The sequence below is a fragment of the Aotus nancymaae genome, unplaced genomic scaffold (assembly GCF_030222135.1).
Source record: "Aotus nancymaae isolate 86718 unplaced genomic scaffold, 86718_ANA_hifiasm-v0.15.2.pri h1tg000058l, whole genome shotgun sequence".
NCBI lineage: Eukaryota > Metazoa > Chordata > Mammalia > Primates > Aotidae > Aotus > Aotus nancymaae.
Genome location: NW_026988472.1, coordinates 22,739,982 through 22,758,819, shown reverse-complemented (window position 1 = coordinate 22,758,819; position 18,838 = coordinate 22,739,982). Strand labels below are relative to the sequence as shown.

The following is an 18,838-nucleotide window of genomic DNA, read 5'->3' as shown; positions in this document are numbered from 1 at the left end:
CCTCACTAAAAGGCATCACAGAAGGTATTCAAACCCTGTCCACTAGGCCTGAGTGTCTTGCATTACTCAGCACTGCTCACTAGTATCTTTACCTCTTCTCATCTTGTATAAGAACTGAAATAAGAAGGCTCATTGTTACTTTGACCTAAGCTGCGAATTGGTGCAACCAGTGATGTTAAAGGACATAAACAGTGAACATCTCCCTGTTCATGTCCATTAACATCGTGAAAGCACCACAAGTACTGATTTTGGGGTTACAAATACATTTTAGGAAGTAGGTGGATTTGTAAATACAGAATTTGTGGATAATGAGCATTGACAGTGTTTAAACGTATTCCACCTACTTTACGAGTGCTATATTTAGTTTATAAAGAAACTTTGAATTCTGAATAAAGAAGCAGGATTTTAAAAAAATTGATTGCTTTATGTTGCTCCTCTGTTTTACACTATAGAATCACTATATAAAGGTAAGTACAGTTAAAAACAGTGTTATCAATGCTAAAGAAAGTGAGATAGAGAGAAAATAATGTAGATGTCTATTGAAATGCATACCTACGTTGACTATTACTACTCTGTTTTTAGTCTATTTTACACCCTTGTTTGTCTTTGTTGGTGCTCGATAGCATCAGTATCTTACTTTTAGATACAAAAATGTATCAAGAGGCAATAATTTGACAATTTACACAACAGGAATTCCCAGTGTCATCAGAAACCATTAAAGTGCTTGTGCAGATCTTGCTAAGATTAAAATGAGTATAGGATTTTTTTAAAAAATGAATTGTATTTAACTTAACACTTTTGGGATATTATACGGGTTGCATCTATTATGAGATATTTGATTCTTTCGATGGTTATTCTGTGAGAAAAGTTATTAAAGATGAAACCATTTTTGTCTCACTGCATTTGTTTTATTGAATGTCAATGTCATGCCTACCTACAGTGAACAGTAAAATATCGATTGATGTGTTTAGTTATAAGGCAGCATTATAGATACCAAAAGAATAAGAGGAGTGTAGGTATTTTATGTTAATTTCTTTGTAGATATGAAATGCAAGTTTTACTGAAGTATTGCTAAAAACACTTCTGTAAACAGTTCTAGATTTTTATCTTTTCAGCCCCTTGATTCTTCTTGATTAAGTGACTGCCTTGTGATTGTAGATTTTGCCTGAATGGCCTTGAAATAACTTCTTCACATTAATTGTATAAAATTTGTAGTATTGTATGTTAAATTAGAGTCATGTCTTGAAGTAACACTGTAGGTATCTGTGAGCATAAATAACTCAAAATTGAATCAGTGTAATGAACAGAAAAATTGAGTATACTCATGATTTGGAATACAAAATATGATTTCTGTATCTCAAATTTATCCTGGTTTTCCTTATATAATACTCTGGAATGGGTTTGATTAGATCCAAAGTTCTGGGATTATTGAAGCCATGGAATCTAAAGCTATAAGTAAGGTTATTATTTTTTTTTTGTGGTATGCTTCCCAAATCAAAAAGAAAATAGAAGAAACAAGTATAAAAGCATTCATAATTTAGTTTTTCCAGGAAAGGAAACCTTGGAAGTACTCATTCCAAATAATTACCAATTCCTCATGAAATATAGCTTAAGAAGTGTGTCTGTCATGGTCATCAAGCACTATTGATCATTATTTCTCATTAGTATCATACATTTTATTTATAATGCTGTACTTCCTTAGTTCTCTCAAGCCTTCCTGTGATGAAAAACAAAACAAAACAACAACAGCCATGAAAAACTTAAAGATGCTGAGTCAGGGAGGACATTGATCTCAAATAGAACAATCAGGCTCCTGCAGGATCAGAGCCATACATTTAAAATACTGGGAATTTACTAATGTGAAGACTGTCTCCTAAATCAAAGGCAAGGGCAATTTTTTTTTTTTTTTTAAATTTTTGTTTTACTTTAGCTTCTGGGGTACATGTGCAGATCATGCAGGGTTGTTGCATATGTGCATACATAACCAGGTGGTTTGCTGCCTCTATTCCCCCCTCATCTGTATCTGGCATTTCTCCCCAGGTTATCCCTCCCCACCCCCTGCTGTCCCTCCCCTACCCCCACCCACAACTGCCCTCAGTATGTGATGCCCCTCTCCCTGAGTCCATGTATTCTAATTGTTCAACACCTGGCTATGAGTGAGAACATGTGGTGTTTGGTTTTCCATTCTTGTGTCAGTTTGATGAGAATGGTGATTTTCAGATTCATCCAAGTCCCTACAAAGGACATGAACTCATTGTTTTTTTATGGCAGCATAGTATTCCATGGTGTATATGTGCCACATTTTCCTTGTCCATTCTATCATTGATGGGCATTTGGGTTGGTTCCAGGTCTTTGCTATTGTACACAGGGCCACAATGAACATATGTGTGCATGTGTCTTTATAATAGAATGATTTATAATCCTTTAGGTATATACTCAGTAATGGGATTACTGGGACAAATGGAATTTCTACTTCTAGATCCTTGAGGAATCGCCACACTGTGTTCCACAATGGTTGAACTAATTTACACTCCCACCAACAGTGTAAAAGTGTTCCTGTTTCTCCACATCCTCTCCAGCATCTGTTGTCTCCAGATTTTTTAATGATCACCATCCTAACTGGCATGAGATGCTACCTCAATGTGGTTTTGATTTGCATGTCTCTCATGACCAGTGATGATGAGCATTTTTTCATATGTTTGTTGACCTCATATACGTCTTCTTTTGAGAAGTGTCTGTTCATATCCTTTGCCCACTTTTGAATGGGTTTGCTAGATTTCTCTTGTATATGTTTTAGTTCTTTGTAGATTTTGGATATTAGCCCTTTGTCAGATGGGTAGATTGTAAAAATGTTTTCCCATTCTATTGGTTGCTGGTTCGCTCTAATGATTTTTCTTTTGCTGTACAGAAGATATGAATTTTCATTAGATCGCATTTCTCTATCTTGGCTTTTGTTGCCATTGCTTTTGGTGTTTTAGTCATGAAATCCTTGCCTATGCCTATGTCCTGGATGGTTTTGCCTACCTTTTCTTCTAGAGTTTTTATGGTGTTAGGTTTTATGTTTAAATCTTTAATCCATCTGGAGTTAATTTTAGTGTAAGGTGACAGGAAGGGGTCCAGTTTCTGCTTTCTGCACATTGCTAGCCAGTTTTCCCAACACCATTTATTAAACATGAAGTCCTTTTCCCATTGCTTCTTTTTGTCAGGTTTGTCAAAGATCAGATGGTTGTAGATGTGTGGTGCTGCTTCCGAGGCCTCTGTTCTGTTCCATTGGTCTATGTCTCTGTTTTAGTACCAGTACCATGCTGTTTTGATTACTGTAGCCTTGTAGTATAGTTTGAAGTCCGGCAGTGTGATGCCTCTGGCTTTGTTCTTTTTGCTTAGGATTGTCTTGGCTATGCGGGCTCTCGTGTGGTTCCATATGAAGTTTAAAGTGGTTTCTTCCAGTTCTGTGAAGAAGGCCTTGGTAGCTTGATGGGGATAGCACTGAATCTATAAATTACTTTGGGCAGTATGGCCATTTTTACGATATTGATTCTTCCTAACCATGAACATGGAACGTTTTTCCATCTGTTTGTGTCCTCTCTTATTTAGTTGAGCAGTGGTTCATAGTTCTCCTTGAAGAGGGCCTCTACATCCTTTGTTAGTTGTATTCCTAGGTATTTTTTTTCTCTTTGTAGCAGTTGTGAATGGGAGTTCACTCTTGATTTGGCTCTCTATCTGTCTGTTATTGGTATATAGGAATGCTTGTGATTTCGGCACATTGATTTTGTATCCTGAGACTTTGCTGAAGTTGCTTATCAGTTTGAGGAGATTTTGGGCTGAGACAATGGGGACTTCTAAATATACAATCATATCATCTACAAACAAAGACAGTTTGACTTCCTCTTTTCCTAATTGAATACCCTTTATTTCCTTTTCTTGCCTGATTCCTCTGGCTCGGGCTTCCAATACTATATTGAATAGGAGTGGTGAGAGAGGGCATCCTTGTCTAGTGCCTAATTTCAAAGGGAATTCTTCCAGCTTTTACCCATTCAGTATGATATTGGCTGTGAGTTTGTCATAAATAGCTTTTATTATTTTATGATACGTTCTGTTGATACCTGGTTTATTGCGAGTTTTTAGCATGAAGGGCTGTTGAATTTTGTCGAAGGCCTTCTCGGTATCTATGGAGATAATCATGTGGTTTTTGTCTTTGGTTCTGTTTATGTGGTGGATTACAATTATGGACATGTGTATGTTGAAACAGCCTTGCTTCCCTGGGATGAAACCTACTTGATCATGATGAATAAGCTTTTTGATGTGCTGTTGCGTTCAGTTTGCCAGTATTTTATTGAAAATTTTTGCATCTGTGTTCATCATGGATATTGGCCTGCAGTTTTCTTTTAGTTGACTCTCTGCCTGGTTTCAGTATCAGGATGATTTTCGTGTCATAAAATGAGTTAAGGAGGATTCCCTCATTTTGTATTGTTTAGTCTAGTTTCAGAAGGAATGGAACCAACCTCTTTCTATGTCTGGTAGAATTCGGTTGTGAACCCATCTGGTCCTGGAATTTTTTTGGTTAGTAGGCTATTGATTGCTGCCTCAACTTCAGCCCTTGTTATTGGTCTATTCAGGGCTTCAACTTCTTCCTGGTTTAGTCTTGGTAGAGTGCAACTGTCCAGGAATTTATCCATTTCTTCCAGATTTACTGATTTGTGTGCATAGAATCATTTTTAGTAATCTCTGATGGTAGTTTGTATTTCTATGGAATCAGCGGTGATATCCCCTGTATCATTTTTTATTACATCTATTTGATTCTTCTCTCTTTTCTTTTTTTATCAGTTTGGCTAGTGGTCTGTTTTGTTGATCTTTTGAAAAAACCAGCTCCTGAATTTATTAATTTTTTGAAGGGTTTTTTGTGTCTCTATCTCCTTCAGTTTGGCTCTGATCTTAGTTATTTCTTGCCTTCTGTTAGCTTTTAAGTTTTTTTGATCTTGCTCCTCTAGCTCTTTCAATTTTGGTGATAGGGTGTTGATTTTAGATCTTTCCTTGTTTCTCATGTGGGCATTTATTGCTACGAATTTCCCTCTTGACACTACTTTAAAGGTGTCCCAGAGATTCTGGTAAGTTGTATCTTCATTCTGATTGGTTTCGAAGAACATCTTTATTTCTGCCTTCATTTCATTGTTTATCCAGTCAACACTCAGAAGCAAGTTGTTCAGTTTCAAAGTACTTGTGTGGATTTGAATGAGTTTCTTAATCCTGAGTTCTAATCTGATTGTGCTATGGTCTGATAGACTGTTTGTTATGATTTCCATTCTTTTGCATTTGCTGAGGAGTGATTTGCTTCCAATTTTGTGGTCAATTTTAGAGTAAGTGCAATGTGGTGCTGAGAAGAATGTATATTCTGTGGATTTGGGGTAGAGATTTCTGTAGATGTCTATTAGGTCCGCTTGGTCCAGCTCTGCATTCAAGTCTTGGATGTCCTTGTTAATTTTCTGTCTCGTTGATCTGTCTAATATTGCAGTGGAGTGTTGAAGTCTCCCACTATTATTGTCTCCTTTTAGGTCATTAAGAACTTGCTTTATATATCTGGGTGCTCCTGTGTTGGGTGCATATATATTTAGGATAGTCAGCTCTTCTTGTTGCATTGATCTTTTACCATTATGTAATGCCCTTCTTTGTCTCTTTGATCTTTGTTGGTTTGAAGTCTATTTTATCAGAGACTAGGACTGCAAACCCTGCTTTTTTCCATTCTCCATTTGCTTGGTAAATCTTCTTCCATCCCTTTATTTTGTACATGAGATGTCTATCTGTGTCTTTGTACATGAGATGGGTTTCCTGAATACAGCACACTGATGAGTCTTGACTTTTTATCCAGTTTGCCAGTCTGTGTCTTTTGATTGGGACATTTAGGCCATTTACATTCAATGTTAATATTGTTATGTGTGAATTTGATCCCACCATTTTGTTACTGGCTGGTTTTCTTGCCTGTTAGTTGACTCACTTTTTTTATTGCATTTTTGGTCTTTGCCATTTGGTGCGCTTTTGCAGTGGCTGGTACTTGTTCCTTTCTGTGTTTAGTATTTCTTTCAGGAGCTCTTGTAAGGCAGGTCTGGTGGTGATGAAGTCTCTCAATAATTGCTTGTTCGTAAAGGATTTTATTTCTCCTTCACTTATGAAGCTTAGTTTGTCTGGATATGAGATTCTGGGTTTAAAGTTCTTTTCTTTAAGGATGTTGATATTGGCCCCCACTCTCTTCTGGCTTGTAGGGTTTCTGCTGAGAGATCCGCTGTGAGTCTGATTTGCTTTAGCTGTGGGTGACCTGACCTTTCTCTCTGGCTGCCCTTAGCATTTTTACCTTCATTTCAACCCTGGTGAAGCTGCCGATTATGTGCCTTGGGGTTGCTCTTCTTGAGAAATATCTTTGTGGAGTTCTCTCTATTTCTTGGATTTGAATGTTGGACTGCCTTGCTAGGCTGGGGAAGTTCTCCTGGATAATATCCTGGAGCATGTTTTCCAGCTTGGATTCATTGTCCCCGACATATTCATGTACACTGATTAAGCGTACATTAGGTCTTTTCACATAATCCCATATTTCTTGGAGGCTTTATTCATTTCTTTTCACTCTTTTTTCTCGTCTTGCCTTCTCTTTTTATTTCATTGAGTTGATCTTCAGTCTCTGATATCCTTTCTTCTGCTTGATGGATTTGGCTATTAATACTTGTGTTCGCTTCACGTAGTTCCCGTGCTTTGTTTTTCAACTCCATCAAGTCGTTTATGTTCTTCTCTAAGCTGGTTATTCTAGTTAGCATTTCGTCTAACCTTTTTTCAAGGTTTTTAGTTTCTTTGCATTGGGTTATAACGTGTTCCTTTAGCTCAGAAAAGTTTGTTATAATCCACCTTATGAAGCCTGTTTCTGTCAATTCATTGCACTCTTTCTTGGTCATGTTGTGTTCCTGTGTTGATGAGGAGTTGTGATCCCTTGAAGGAGAAGAGGCGTTCTGGTCTTTGATGGTTTCATCTTTTTTGTGCTGGTTTCTTCCCATCTTCGTGGATTTATCTAGCTCTGATCTCAGGGAGCTGCTTGATGAGGTCCCTTGTCTGCCTGTCGATGTGCTACTGGGTTTACAGGTACTCCTTCAGGTTGCTAGGTAGGCTTCCTGTGTCTTTTTTGTTTACACTGGGAGGTTAGGCCCGCCTCTTCCACTGACCTGGAGGGGCTGCTGAGTGGTCAAGAACACCATCCTGTTGCTATGTATGCTTTCTGTGTTTTTTGTTAAAACATGAAGCCTAGTCCCGCCTCTTTAATGGTGGGTTGCGCCTTTCTTCCAGGGAGCTGGCTCATTCAGGGTTTAGCTCAGACTACGGCACGGGCTGCATAACCCGCTAGAGTTGGTGCTGCAGCCCTCTGGGGTTTGTGGGGGAGGATAGGGACCTGCCCAGCCACACCATCTGTCTCTCTGCTTTCAGCTCCCTTTCTCTCTGGTCATGGGGAGGGTCCTGCCCAGCTGCTCAGCCTGTCTTCCCACTTTCAGCTCCCTCTGTCTCCGGGCAAGGGGAGGGGGCGATAGCTTGGTCCGCAGGCCCTCCCAGCCAGCTTATGGGCTTATGCGTTTGCCTAGATCTGTGCGACAATCTGGGACACTGTCCTGGATCATTATTCAACTCTGCTCTTGTAATTCCTGGCACTTGCCTTTTAAAGATCCCCTGTTCTGTGGTTTGCTGACGCTTTGGGGGAAGCGCTGTATCTGGATCAGGGTGCTGGAGTGGGAGCCTCCAACTTCCTTGTCAGATGCACTTTCTGGGTCAAGTAGCACCCCTCCCCACTTCGGTCTGCTCTGTCTGGGCTTTGCTCACCGTCTGACCAGACCCGTTGAAATGTACCTGGTACCTCAGTTGGAGCTAGGCGATCTCTCAATTTCTGTGGTTCTCTCGCTGGGTGTTGTGCACCGGAGTTGTGTCTATTCGGACATCTTGTTTCCTCCCAAAGGCAATTCTTATAAAGGCAAAAGCCACAAAGTTTCTCAAGGAAAAGGGCTTGTCAATTAGTGTAAGCTCTTGGTTTATCATTTAGGGACTGGCATGGGATGATGTCTGAGGCTCAAATCTATATGTTGAATTGAGATAAAGTACTCCTTAAATTCACGGAGAAGGTTGTTTTTCCGACAATTCTAAAGAGAAGAGAAGAAGTTACTGTGGCTCCTTCATCTGGGATCCTGCCTGCTTCCTGTGTAACACCTCCAGACTCTGGATCATGTAGCACAGAACAGTTTCTGAGGGATCAGTTAAACTATCCAGAACTCCAACAATCAAATCCACTTTATAGGCAGTGGAAAGGAAGATGCACAAGGATAAGAGTGTACCCTTTTTCTATTAGGGAAGCTTGCCAGAAATACCACACAACACTACTGTTTGTAGCCCATTGGCCATACTTTAATTAAATGACTAAACCTAGTTGGAAGGAAGACTGGGAAGCCTTCTTTCTCTGTACACATCTAAATAAAATTACAGTTTTATCAGTGAAGAGGAAAAGGAAAATGGTTATTAGGGTAATTAAACAAGTCTCCACCATGAAGAGACACAAAAGATTTTTATCCCCAAGTAGCACAAATAATCTAATATTTCATCAATCTGGCTTCTTTGGCATAATGAGGCATTTCTATCTTTAAATATGTCTTAATAATACTTAGTAATGTTACACATTACTTTTAAAAACTTTTTATTGTTTGTCTTGAAGAGATTTCCATACACAAACTGAAATTTAATAATATATGTTTTAACTCATGACCAGAATGAAAATCCATAGTACTGCTTCTGATTAATTTTCTTTTGTAATCTACCGTATAATAATCATTATATTGTCTCAATAAAACCCTGGTATAATCTCTATGTTTAATCAGCATGGTAGCAAGTAAAATGAGAAAACATTAAAAAAACAGACTCCATAAATGAACTGGATTTTTAAAAGAGGTTTTCTTAAATGTTCCTATTTTCCCTGAAGGAAGCACTAAACATGGAAAGGAACAACCAGTTTAAAAATAAAAAAAAAAGTTCCTATTTTCCTCTGTTTAGGTACCTGGTGATCTTGCACTTCTCCACTAATGTGGATATTATGTGTCAACATATAGCCTATTTGGCCAATGGCATGTGTATGTTATTTCCAAATGGTAGCTTTAAGAACCAATGAGGAATTTTTTTGTGTTCCCTTCTGTTGCCACAACTATTATTGAAACACATATAGAAAGGAGCCTCCTGGCCAGGCATGGTGGCTCACACCTGTAATTCTGGCACTTTGGGAGGCCAAAGTGGACAGATCACTTGAGCTCAGGAGTTCAAGACCAGCCTGGGCAACATGGTGAAACCCTGTCGCTACTAAAAATACAAAAATCAGCCTGGTGTGGAGGCACGCACCTGTCATCCCAGCTACTCGGGAGGCTGGGGCATGAGAATCATTTGAGTCTGTGAAGCAGAGGTTGCAGTGAGCCGAGATCTCGCCACTGCACTCCAGCCTAGGCAACAGAGTGAGACCCTATTTCAAATAAATAAAAATAAAAAAGAAAGGAGTCTCCTTCACCAAGGATCCCTGAGTGTACCCTCCACCTCAATAGACATGTAGCATGAGCAAGAAATAAATTATTGTGCTAATCCATTGATATATGAGGTTGTATGTTACTGCAGCATGACCTAGCCTATACTACTAGCCAGTACTCCTCCTCAGATTCTCATAAGCTAATATCTCTCCAAATAATACATTTTCTCTTCATAGGTGAGTAGTAAAGTATCAAATAGTAAACCTTTTTAAACTGGCTTTAAAATAATGATAGACTCTTCTATTTAAAAAGCCTCCATGAGCGGTTCTTTGTAAGCAACCAGATATATATATTATAAACTAACCCATTTGAAACCACATGAATGATAAAATTTTATATTCATCATACATTTTACATTGTGGGGACATGATCCATGAGCATAATGAGAGCATTTAGTAAGTTCTTATTCTAATGAAATCCAAAGGAATTATCGGGAAACTACCAGTGTAGGAAACTGATTTTAGCCGAATTTTGAAATTAATGAATAGAACAACTGGGCTCAGAAATGATTACTTTGTCAGTTATTTCTAATGGTTATATGACTTGCTGGTTTTTATTAGCAATACTGAGTTTTTTCATCATTCAACAAATTCTTATTAAGTGGCAACTCAGGCATTGGAAAAATATAAGGATAAGTAAGTCATATATCTGTCCCTTGAGGAACCAATTACCAAGCAGAAAACAAAAATCCCTACCAGTGGAGGCAGTTTTACAGGGAAGAAAGTATTTGTTATTATTATTAGATGAAAAAAATACTCTGGGATCTGATTGCTTAAGAATATTAATATCTAGATATTATAGAGAATTTCATGGAAGAGAAGTAATTTTAAAAGAAGTGTTTTGGTGTTTTCTCTTACTGTAAACAAATTGGGATCTGAGTAAGATCTTGATGGCCAGAATCTAGAGAAGGAGGAGAACTTTCCTGTGAGCATAGGAACATTGGTAGAGGGAATTTCAGAAGCAATGGGTAGGGGCATGCAAGGGGAAATAAAAGACATATAAACTATAGGGCCAATATAAGAGCATAGGAATTAATGTTGAAAGGTAATAAAGTGTTTATCATTCTACTTTGAAAGTATTTCTCACAAATCTATGTTTTATTGCAGACTGTTTGCTCCCTAAGCTTAGGGGCTTCATCGTTCATCTCTATGTCCCAGAAGAGCTTGGCTCAGAATTGCCACCAAAAATGAAAGAAGGCCTTGATAGAGATAATTTTCTGGGTCTTGATTCTTGTTAAAAACAACAACAACAACAACAAAAAGCTGGATTCTGAGAGCCATGATTTGAAAATATTTCTTTCTACTATACAGAATATTTAGGAACAATTAGAATTAGGCAGTGTCTTAGTCTGTTAGGGTGCTATAACAAAATACTATAGATTGGGGGGCTTAAACAACAAATATTTATTTCTCACAGTTGTGGAGGCTGGGGCAGATCGAGGCAGATTCAGGGTCTGGTAAGGGCCACATTCTTGGTTCATAGATGACAGTCTTCTTGCTGCATCCTCACATGGCAGAAGAGGTGATGGAGCTTTCTGGGGTCTTTTTTATAAGGGCACTTATCTCATCCACGAAGACTCCACTTTTCTGACCTGATCACCTCTCATAGACCTCACCTCTTAATACCGTGAAACTGGGGATTAGATTCCAACAAATGAATTGAGGGGGTCAGAGCAGGGGAAGCACATTGTCTATAGTAGCAAGTCTCTAAGGAAAGCAGAGTGAATTGAAGGCCAAATATGATAGTTATATTCCATGATCATACTATTGTAAATTAGGATTTCTTAACTTTAAAAAATGTTATCAGGTTCTTTGGTTCTCATGAAGGCAATTGCACTTTGAAGAATAGTGTTTTCTAAACACATAAAATAAGATGTAAGGATTAAGACTATCTTAGTCTGCATGGGCTGCCGTAACAAAATACTACGGACTGGATAGTTTAAACAACACAAATTTATTTCTCATGGTTTTGGAGGCTGGGAAGTTCCTTATCAAGGTGCTGCAAGATAGATTTTATTCTGTGTCCTCTTCTGGTGGCTTGTAGATGGCTGCCATCTTATTATGTGCTCACATGATCTCTTCTACATGTGAGCATGGGCAAAGAGAGAGAGCTCTCACATATCTCTTCTTATAAGAACACTGCTTCTATTGGATCAGGGCCCCACGCTTGTGATCTCAGTTAAGCTTAATTACCCCCTTATATTCCTCATTTCCAAATACAGTCACATTGGTGGTAAGGATTTTAACATATAAATTTGGGGGAGAGGGGCACTATGCAGTCCATGGCACAAAGGAAATGAATATTACAATAGATAATCAAAATATTTTAAGAGTGTAATATAATAAAATATATACTTTATTAACACAAACAATGGTGAAGTTAATGTCTACTATACTTAAAAAGTAGTGATAAACGTAAATAATATCTTAAGATATGTGCAAGAACTGAGATGTAGTATAAACGTATCTGTGATGATTTGGTATTAAGTATACCAAATCATAGGTATACTTAATACGACTGTGGTTTGATTTAAATTGTTGTTAAGTTAGTGGAAGACAAGATGAAATTTTTGTACCGTTCAAATTTGTAGATCAACTCTGCCCTTGAATCTTAGGACCTCTTGCTTTAGACCCTGTGCAACTGCTCAGGGGTCAAAGTGGCACAAAAAACAGCAAATATTTCATTTTTACTACCCTCTATATATCTACTGGGCTTTTATTGAGGAACATCTATGTATATGGGAGATCGAATGAATCTAAAACTTAATGCTCTCTAGTTTTCATAATGCATGTGGCATTCAAAATGCATGATGCATCAAAACTAGACTTAAACCATACATTTTGCTATTTGGTTGAGATACAGCCTTGAATGCCTGCCCTGAATTAACTTCATGAAAGCTTATGATAAATATCTTCCTAACTCTTTTGGTAGAGGTTTGAGTAGGAAATTTGGGCTGATTTAGTCATACTTTTAAGAGAATCAATCCAATGCCATTTTTCTCATTTTAGCTTGAGAAGAGATGCATACCACTACTGCAGAGGAAAAATAAATGTTACCCCTTCACACCTCAAAAGTAGTTTTCACTTCCTGACTCTGGGCCACTACTGAGTTAGCAGGAAATATTTAATTGATTGATCTACAGTATTTTTTATAATTTTAGCCTCTTTTGATTCTATTTTTTCCCTAAGACTAAGGACTTAACTCTTCTTTAACTTCAACGATAGTTTATAAGCATTTAGGAAAGTGGTGGTGTAGACTGAAGTGCAAGGATTAACAAAAAGGGAAATAAGTTAAGTTCTTTTCCATTCTGTCTTTGGGAGACCAAAGTTTTGTAAAAATGTTAGATTTGTCACTGGCTTTCTAGACTTAGAAACATTCATCAGGTAAAATAGAGTTTTTCCAAGTCTAATTATTGCATCAGATTATTTTCTGATGTCTTTTGTAATCATGATAACCATTGGATTCATATGCAACTCAATACAAAGATCTGGGTGTGCTATGTGTTCTGTCTGTCTTTAGCGTGAGCAGTAAATCAATTGTTCTGGATTTGAGAGTCTCCTTTTGAGGATGAGACAACTCTGATTTCTTCAAAAGGCACTTCCATTACTTGTTTCTGACAAAATTGGTAAAGACAAGGAAAAAGATATGAAGCCCAAATTGGTCTGTTTTTCTACCCACTATAATAAAAATGATTGGACTAGAAATTGCAAGTATTGAACAAAATGACGTTTAGAAATTATCTGTATATGTTAATTAGGCTTTCTACCCAGAGCTCCAATCTCAAAGAAATGGCAATGGAGGCGAATATGGAGAAACAATAAGCATTCTTTGTTATTCTTTCCATTCTGTATGGTCTCCCTTTTAAATGCAAAAATATCCATTTATTGTGTCTATAGCAGCATTAAAATGTTTATCAAATGCTGAAATTACACAAAATATTAAATGTTCTTATTTTAAAAAGGTATTACGTTTGTTTAAAAAAAAAAGATATAACTTACAGTGCTAACCAGAATACCTATGAGTAGAATTAAGGCACAGAATATCTGTAAGAAGTGGTAAGTAACCTCATTATAAATGTATTGTAAAGAAAAGACAGTACAGTGTTACTCATCAAAAGCAAAATGGTTAAAAGGAATGGATAAGTTATACTTTACTTGTAAAGAGTCAAAATATTTTTATAGCATCAAATTCAGGGAAAAGCAGATGTCAAAGTGAGCAAATAACAGGGTTTTGTGTTCTCTGAAAAAAGTCAGGTAATCGATATCTCTAAACCCAAATAGTAATTGACAGCTTATTGAGCAAAATAATCATGAATACTAAAAGAAGAGTGATATGGGGGAGACTGATGGGTTCTGAAAGACCTGGAGGTCTTTCAAGGGAGGCAGTTGCTTCAGGCTGTGATCTGCTACTTTGTTTTCAGAAATGCAATCAGAGATTAATCAAATTCCAAGTCTTCTTATAGCTTTATAAGGAAGGAGCAAATGTGGAAATAATAAACTTAGAGAAGGAAATTTTCTCAAGAAAGCAATTGCTAGAACCACTTTTGGAAAAAGTACCTTTTTAGTCCTAAATTGAGATCATCTACTTTTTGAGTCTGTGGATTAGGGTTTTTTATTATTATCATCAAATTTGTACTTCTCTACAGTACTATATTTTAAAGTAAAAAATAATTTATCAATTTTTTGAAAAGAATAGTGGAAATATGGATGTTTGTCAGTTTCCTTTTTGTATTTTTATATTTTTTAATTTAAAAATTAAAAAATGTGAATATCAAATAATATTTGAAATATGTCTGTGGTCCTTTCATATCATTTGTACTTAGCCATAACTTTTAAGGCTCTGCATGATTTAATTAATATGAAGAATTGTTTTTGAGTTTTGTGTTGTTGATGTCATTTTCCTATTTTCTTGTGTCAGTGTTGATACGAGTAGCATTGGAAGTGACACTGCTCAGGGCTGTTCCAGTTCCTTAGATGCCTTACATACCTGTGAGTACCTAAATAAAAGTTTTTATTTGTTTTCATGTCTGATTTTTATGTGCAAAGCATAATATGAAATTAAATATTCAACAGGGATGGTTACAAGGATAGACAAAGTGGCAAGCCCTGGGGATTGCTGGCTGATTTGAGGCTGAAGCATAAGTCCTGAGTCTTTTCCCTGGATGACCCTTTGTCTGTCTCTGCACACATCTCTCCTTTCACTGCCAGTCTACTTCCCTCCAATGTACAAAGAATGTGTTTAGATATATGACCTTTATGTCTCTTTGGCTTATTCCAAATTGTTTCAACTTATTTTGGGGACAGGTATCACCAAGTTTAGAGTTGTAAGGGGAGCATTTTAGTTCATAAAATTACTTTATGAAATAACTATAGGTCTAGAAAAGATGGATATAATGATCGGTAGAACAAATGGACATAGGAATGTTCTGGTTATCTAGAGCTACAGAACAAACTATCCCAAATATACTGTCATAAAACAACAAAAATTAATAATGATGGTTATCTCTCACACTTCTGGGGTGGCTGGGCTTAGCTGAGTGACTCTAGCTTGGGCCAGATATACCTTGGGGCTTGAGTCATTTCAGTCTTTCTCACTCACATGTCTGACTGTTAATGCTTCCTTTTGTTTGGGATATCTGCTGGGTCTCTTGACCTGAACACTTACCCATGGCCTTTCCATATGGCCCAGGCTTCTTTATGGGATCTCAGTTAAGCTCTAAAGTGAGGTGAGCCAAAAAAGAAAGAATTGGCAGAACTGAGTTATATTATTTGATCTAGTGACAAAAATCACACCGCTTCACTTTTGCTGCATTCTAGCATATTGTTTGTAATGATCAAGTCACTAAGACTGGCCCACTATATCATCATATTTAAGGCAATATCAAAGAATTTGTGGACATGTTTTAAAACTGCTAGATAGATACATGGAGCTCCATGGCACAATAGGTTAGTGTGCTGTACTTATATGATACATAGATAAAGGTATTGATAATACATCCTTTGTTTCCAGTTGAACTTATCCATTGTACCCTGTGAAACATTGCATAGTCCACAAAAATTTGGAGATTCTTTGATGACCAGTTTGCTTCATATATCCTGGCTAACTTTAAACAGTACTGAAATTCTTTGTAATAAAATTATGTATTAAGGAATCTTTATAGAGGGTCATAATTAAGCATTGTTTTGTAACAAGGTTGATCTGGGGTCACTGTATTTTCATTAACAAATGTGTATATTATCTTCTAATCTTACATGCTAATGTTTTGAACATTTTTTGATACCAAAACTTTAGTTACTAAATGAACAGCACTTATTATATGTTAACAAGCTCTGTTTGTGTTTTGCTAGCAATTAAGTCCACTTTTGTCAGAGAGTTCTTCTGCTCCATGGAAATTGTTCACCTGGAAGTGAAAGAAACTTCTAGTCTACAGCTCTGCTTTCTTCCTTTTAACATTCACATACGCTATTGTATCATCATCCTGAGCAACAAAACGGTGAGAACAGAATTGTGATCTGTGGGTTTATCACCAGCTGCTACTTTAAAGGATTAACGAACAGCAGGTGACTTGGAGGCAACTGGAGACTCTAGAAATGTAGATGATTTCAGCTCTCATGTTACTATGCAAAGAGCTTATCCTCAAGAATATGCATAGTTATACTAGTTGTGGGTAAGTTTTATAATAGCTGCATAGAGCAGTCCCATGGAAGCAAAGTGTAGGTATGTCTGACCTTTTTGTGGCTCTATTTGTATTAGTTATCTATAGCTGTGTAACAGATTATCACACACTAGGTGGTTTAAAACAACATATGCTTATTAACTCAGTTACTGTACGTCAAAGGTCCAGATTGACCTAGATAGATACTCAGATACTCTGAGTAGGTTCTATCAAGTCTCCATTGAAGGGATTGACCAGAGATGGATTGTCTCCAGAGGCTCAAGTGAGGAAGGATCTGCTGCTTCCAAACTCCCTCAAGTTGTTGGCAAAATTCATTTCCTTATGGCTCTGGGATCCAAACCACCTACATTTTCAAAACTAGCAAGGGAGAAAGAGAGAATTAGAGAGCGGAAGAGAGAAAGATATGAGAGAGAAAGAGAGAGAGAGAGAGAGAGAGAGAGAGAAAGTTACCATCGAGGGAATCTTTATAGCATTACTTGCTTCCAAAGAGACACTGCCATATGTTGACCTTAGGAATAAATTTATAACCCCCAGAATATAGTCCTGAATTTATCATCAGTTATGTGTACATTAAATTGAATATGTATAAAGTGAAATACTGGTAATTGGAAAGAGGTATTATACTAACCTGATGTCTATGGCATTATTTACATGTGAAAAATAATATAGCTATTAAAAATGTAAAACATAGTTTAATTTTACACTTAGAATTACCACTTAGAAGGAAAAAATGCCTTTTTATAGTAATGCAAAATCTTGTTTCATTAATTCTTTTAAAGGAGTTCAGGATTTAACTATATTCCTGCATATATAAAATTTATAAAATGTAATAACTACATTGTGACCAGTAGTTTGATCAAATACTTCACAACCACTTTATATTAATTTATAATATAACCCAAGAAAATACTAGAGTTAATTCTCAACAGCACAGTGACAAGGCTGATCTTATAATTTGACTTAGTCTATTGGAATATTAATATTAGCTTACGCAAATTTAATATAATCAAATATAGTTAACTTGTTATCTCAACTTACTAAAAACTATATGTTGCTTCCATATGTGTTGTCCTTTTCAGAGAAAACATTAAAATAAAACAACAATCTTGAAATTATACTGCTATCAATTGAGAAACAATGCCCTCAATACTAAGTATGGCATTGAATTAACATTTCTTACATGAAGAAGAACATCTACTAATTTACACATTCAATGATATTGTTAATTGTATTCAAAAATCAAACATTCAAGCTCACCTAGTTAGCTACTATTCTTATTAAGTGGGCCATAACTGCTCTCCCATTAATAAACACCTATTGGGTGGGCACAGTGTCTCACTCCTGTAATTCAGCACTTTGGGAAGCCAAGGTGGGTGGATCACCTGAGGTCAGGAGTTTGAGACCACCCTGGCTACATGGTGAAACCCAGTCTCTACTAAAAATACAAAAATCAGCTAGGTGTGGTGGCATGTGCCTGTAGTCCCAGCTACTCAGGAGACTGAGGCAGGAGAATTGCTTGAACCTAGGAGGCAGAGGCTCCAGTGAGCCAAGATTGTGCCACTGCACTCTAGCCTGGGCAACAGAGTGAGGCGCTGTCTCAAAAATAAAAAAAGAACTACCTATCAAAAACTGAAATTAGACTTCTACTTGATAGTTTTCCATGTATCAAACTGAAACATTGCTGCTAACACTGCTATCAAGCAAAGACTATTTCTTTCATTTTGGCTGTTCTATTTGAATTTTCAAATAAAAATGCAAAGATTAAAGTAACAACTATTTGAAAACAGAAAAGTTTTACAAATCCTACATTAGTGTTCATAGAAATTCTTTATATATATATATATTTGGTAGATATGGGGTTTCACCATATTGGTCAGGCTGGTCTCGAACTCCTGACCTTGTGATTCACCCACCTCAGCCTCCCAAAGTGCTGGGATTACAGGCCGTGAGCCACTGTGCCCAGCAGAAATTCTAAACTAAGGGGAAAACCTATGAAAGCCATGAAAATTCATGCTATCAAATGCTAGGAAGCCAAAAAAAATTTTTGCTCCAAAGTGGAATGGGGCAAATTGGGTGGAGGAATTTCAGGCAGAATCAGGGCCCAGTCCCTGGTGAATTGTACCTTTTTGTTGGGGGGACGGTTACAGACCCCTTTACAAAGCACACAGACATTGCAAAACACACAATGATGTATTGATAAAACCTTGGGGTTCTGTCTTCACTGTGGTGTTCAGCAGGTGAACATCTACTCTGTCTGATCCTGGGTTTTTATGCAGTAAACCACTTGGCATTGCTGAGCTGGCCTGTGTAAGGGAGGCAAGCGCATCAAACAGGATGCCTGACCTGGGTGCTGAGTTATCAGTGGGTTACACTTGCAGCCATTTGCTGTGGTATAGCCAGTCTCCTCCCAAAAAACATTCAGTGTTTCTAATTGACTTGACCCAGAGCTTCCCTTCCACCTGGTGGATTTATCTTCTGGCCTTTTTTGTTCTGTTTACAAACCTTGGTTAGAACAAATTGAGACTGAAGTCCAGGCATTGCTGAATTGAAGAAGCCAGAAGGGGAGTCAGCATCCCAGAAACTTATG

The 18,838-nt window shown here is 37.3% G+C and overlaps 1 protein-coding gene across 1 annotated transcript in view; it reads left to right on the top strand.

Moving 5' to 3' along the window:
• Window positions 1–18,838, top strand: part of CFAP47 (cilia and flagella associated protein 47) — a 442,460-nt gene that overhangs the window by 263,196 nt on the left and 160,426 nt on the right. The window contains 2 exon segments of the mRNA XM_021669675.2: window positions 14,493–14,563; window positions 15,923–16,068. Of these exon segments, the coding sequence (XP_021525350.2) occupies window positions 14,493–14,563; window positions 15,923–16,068 (217 nt within the window).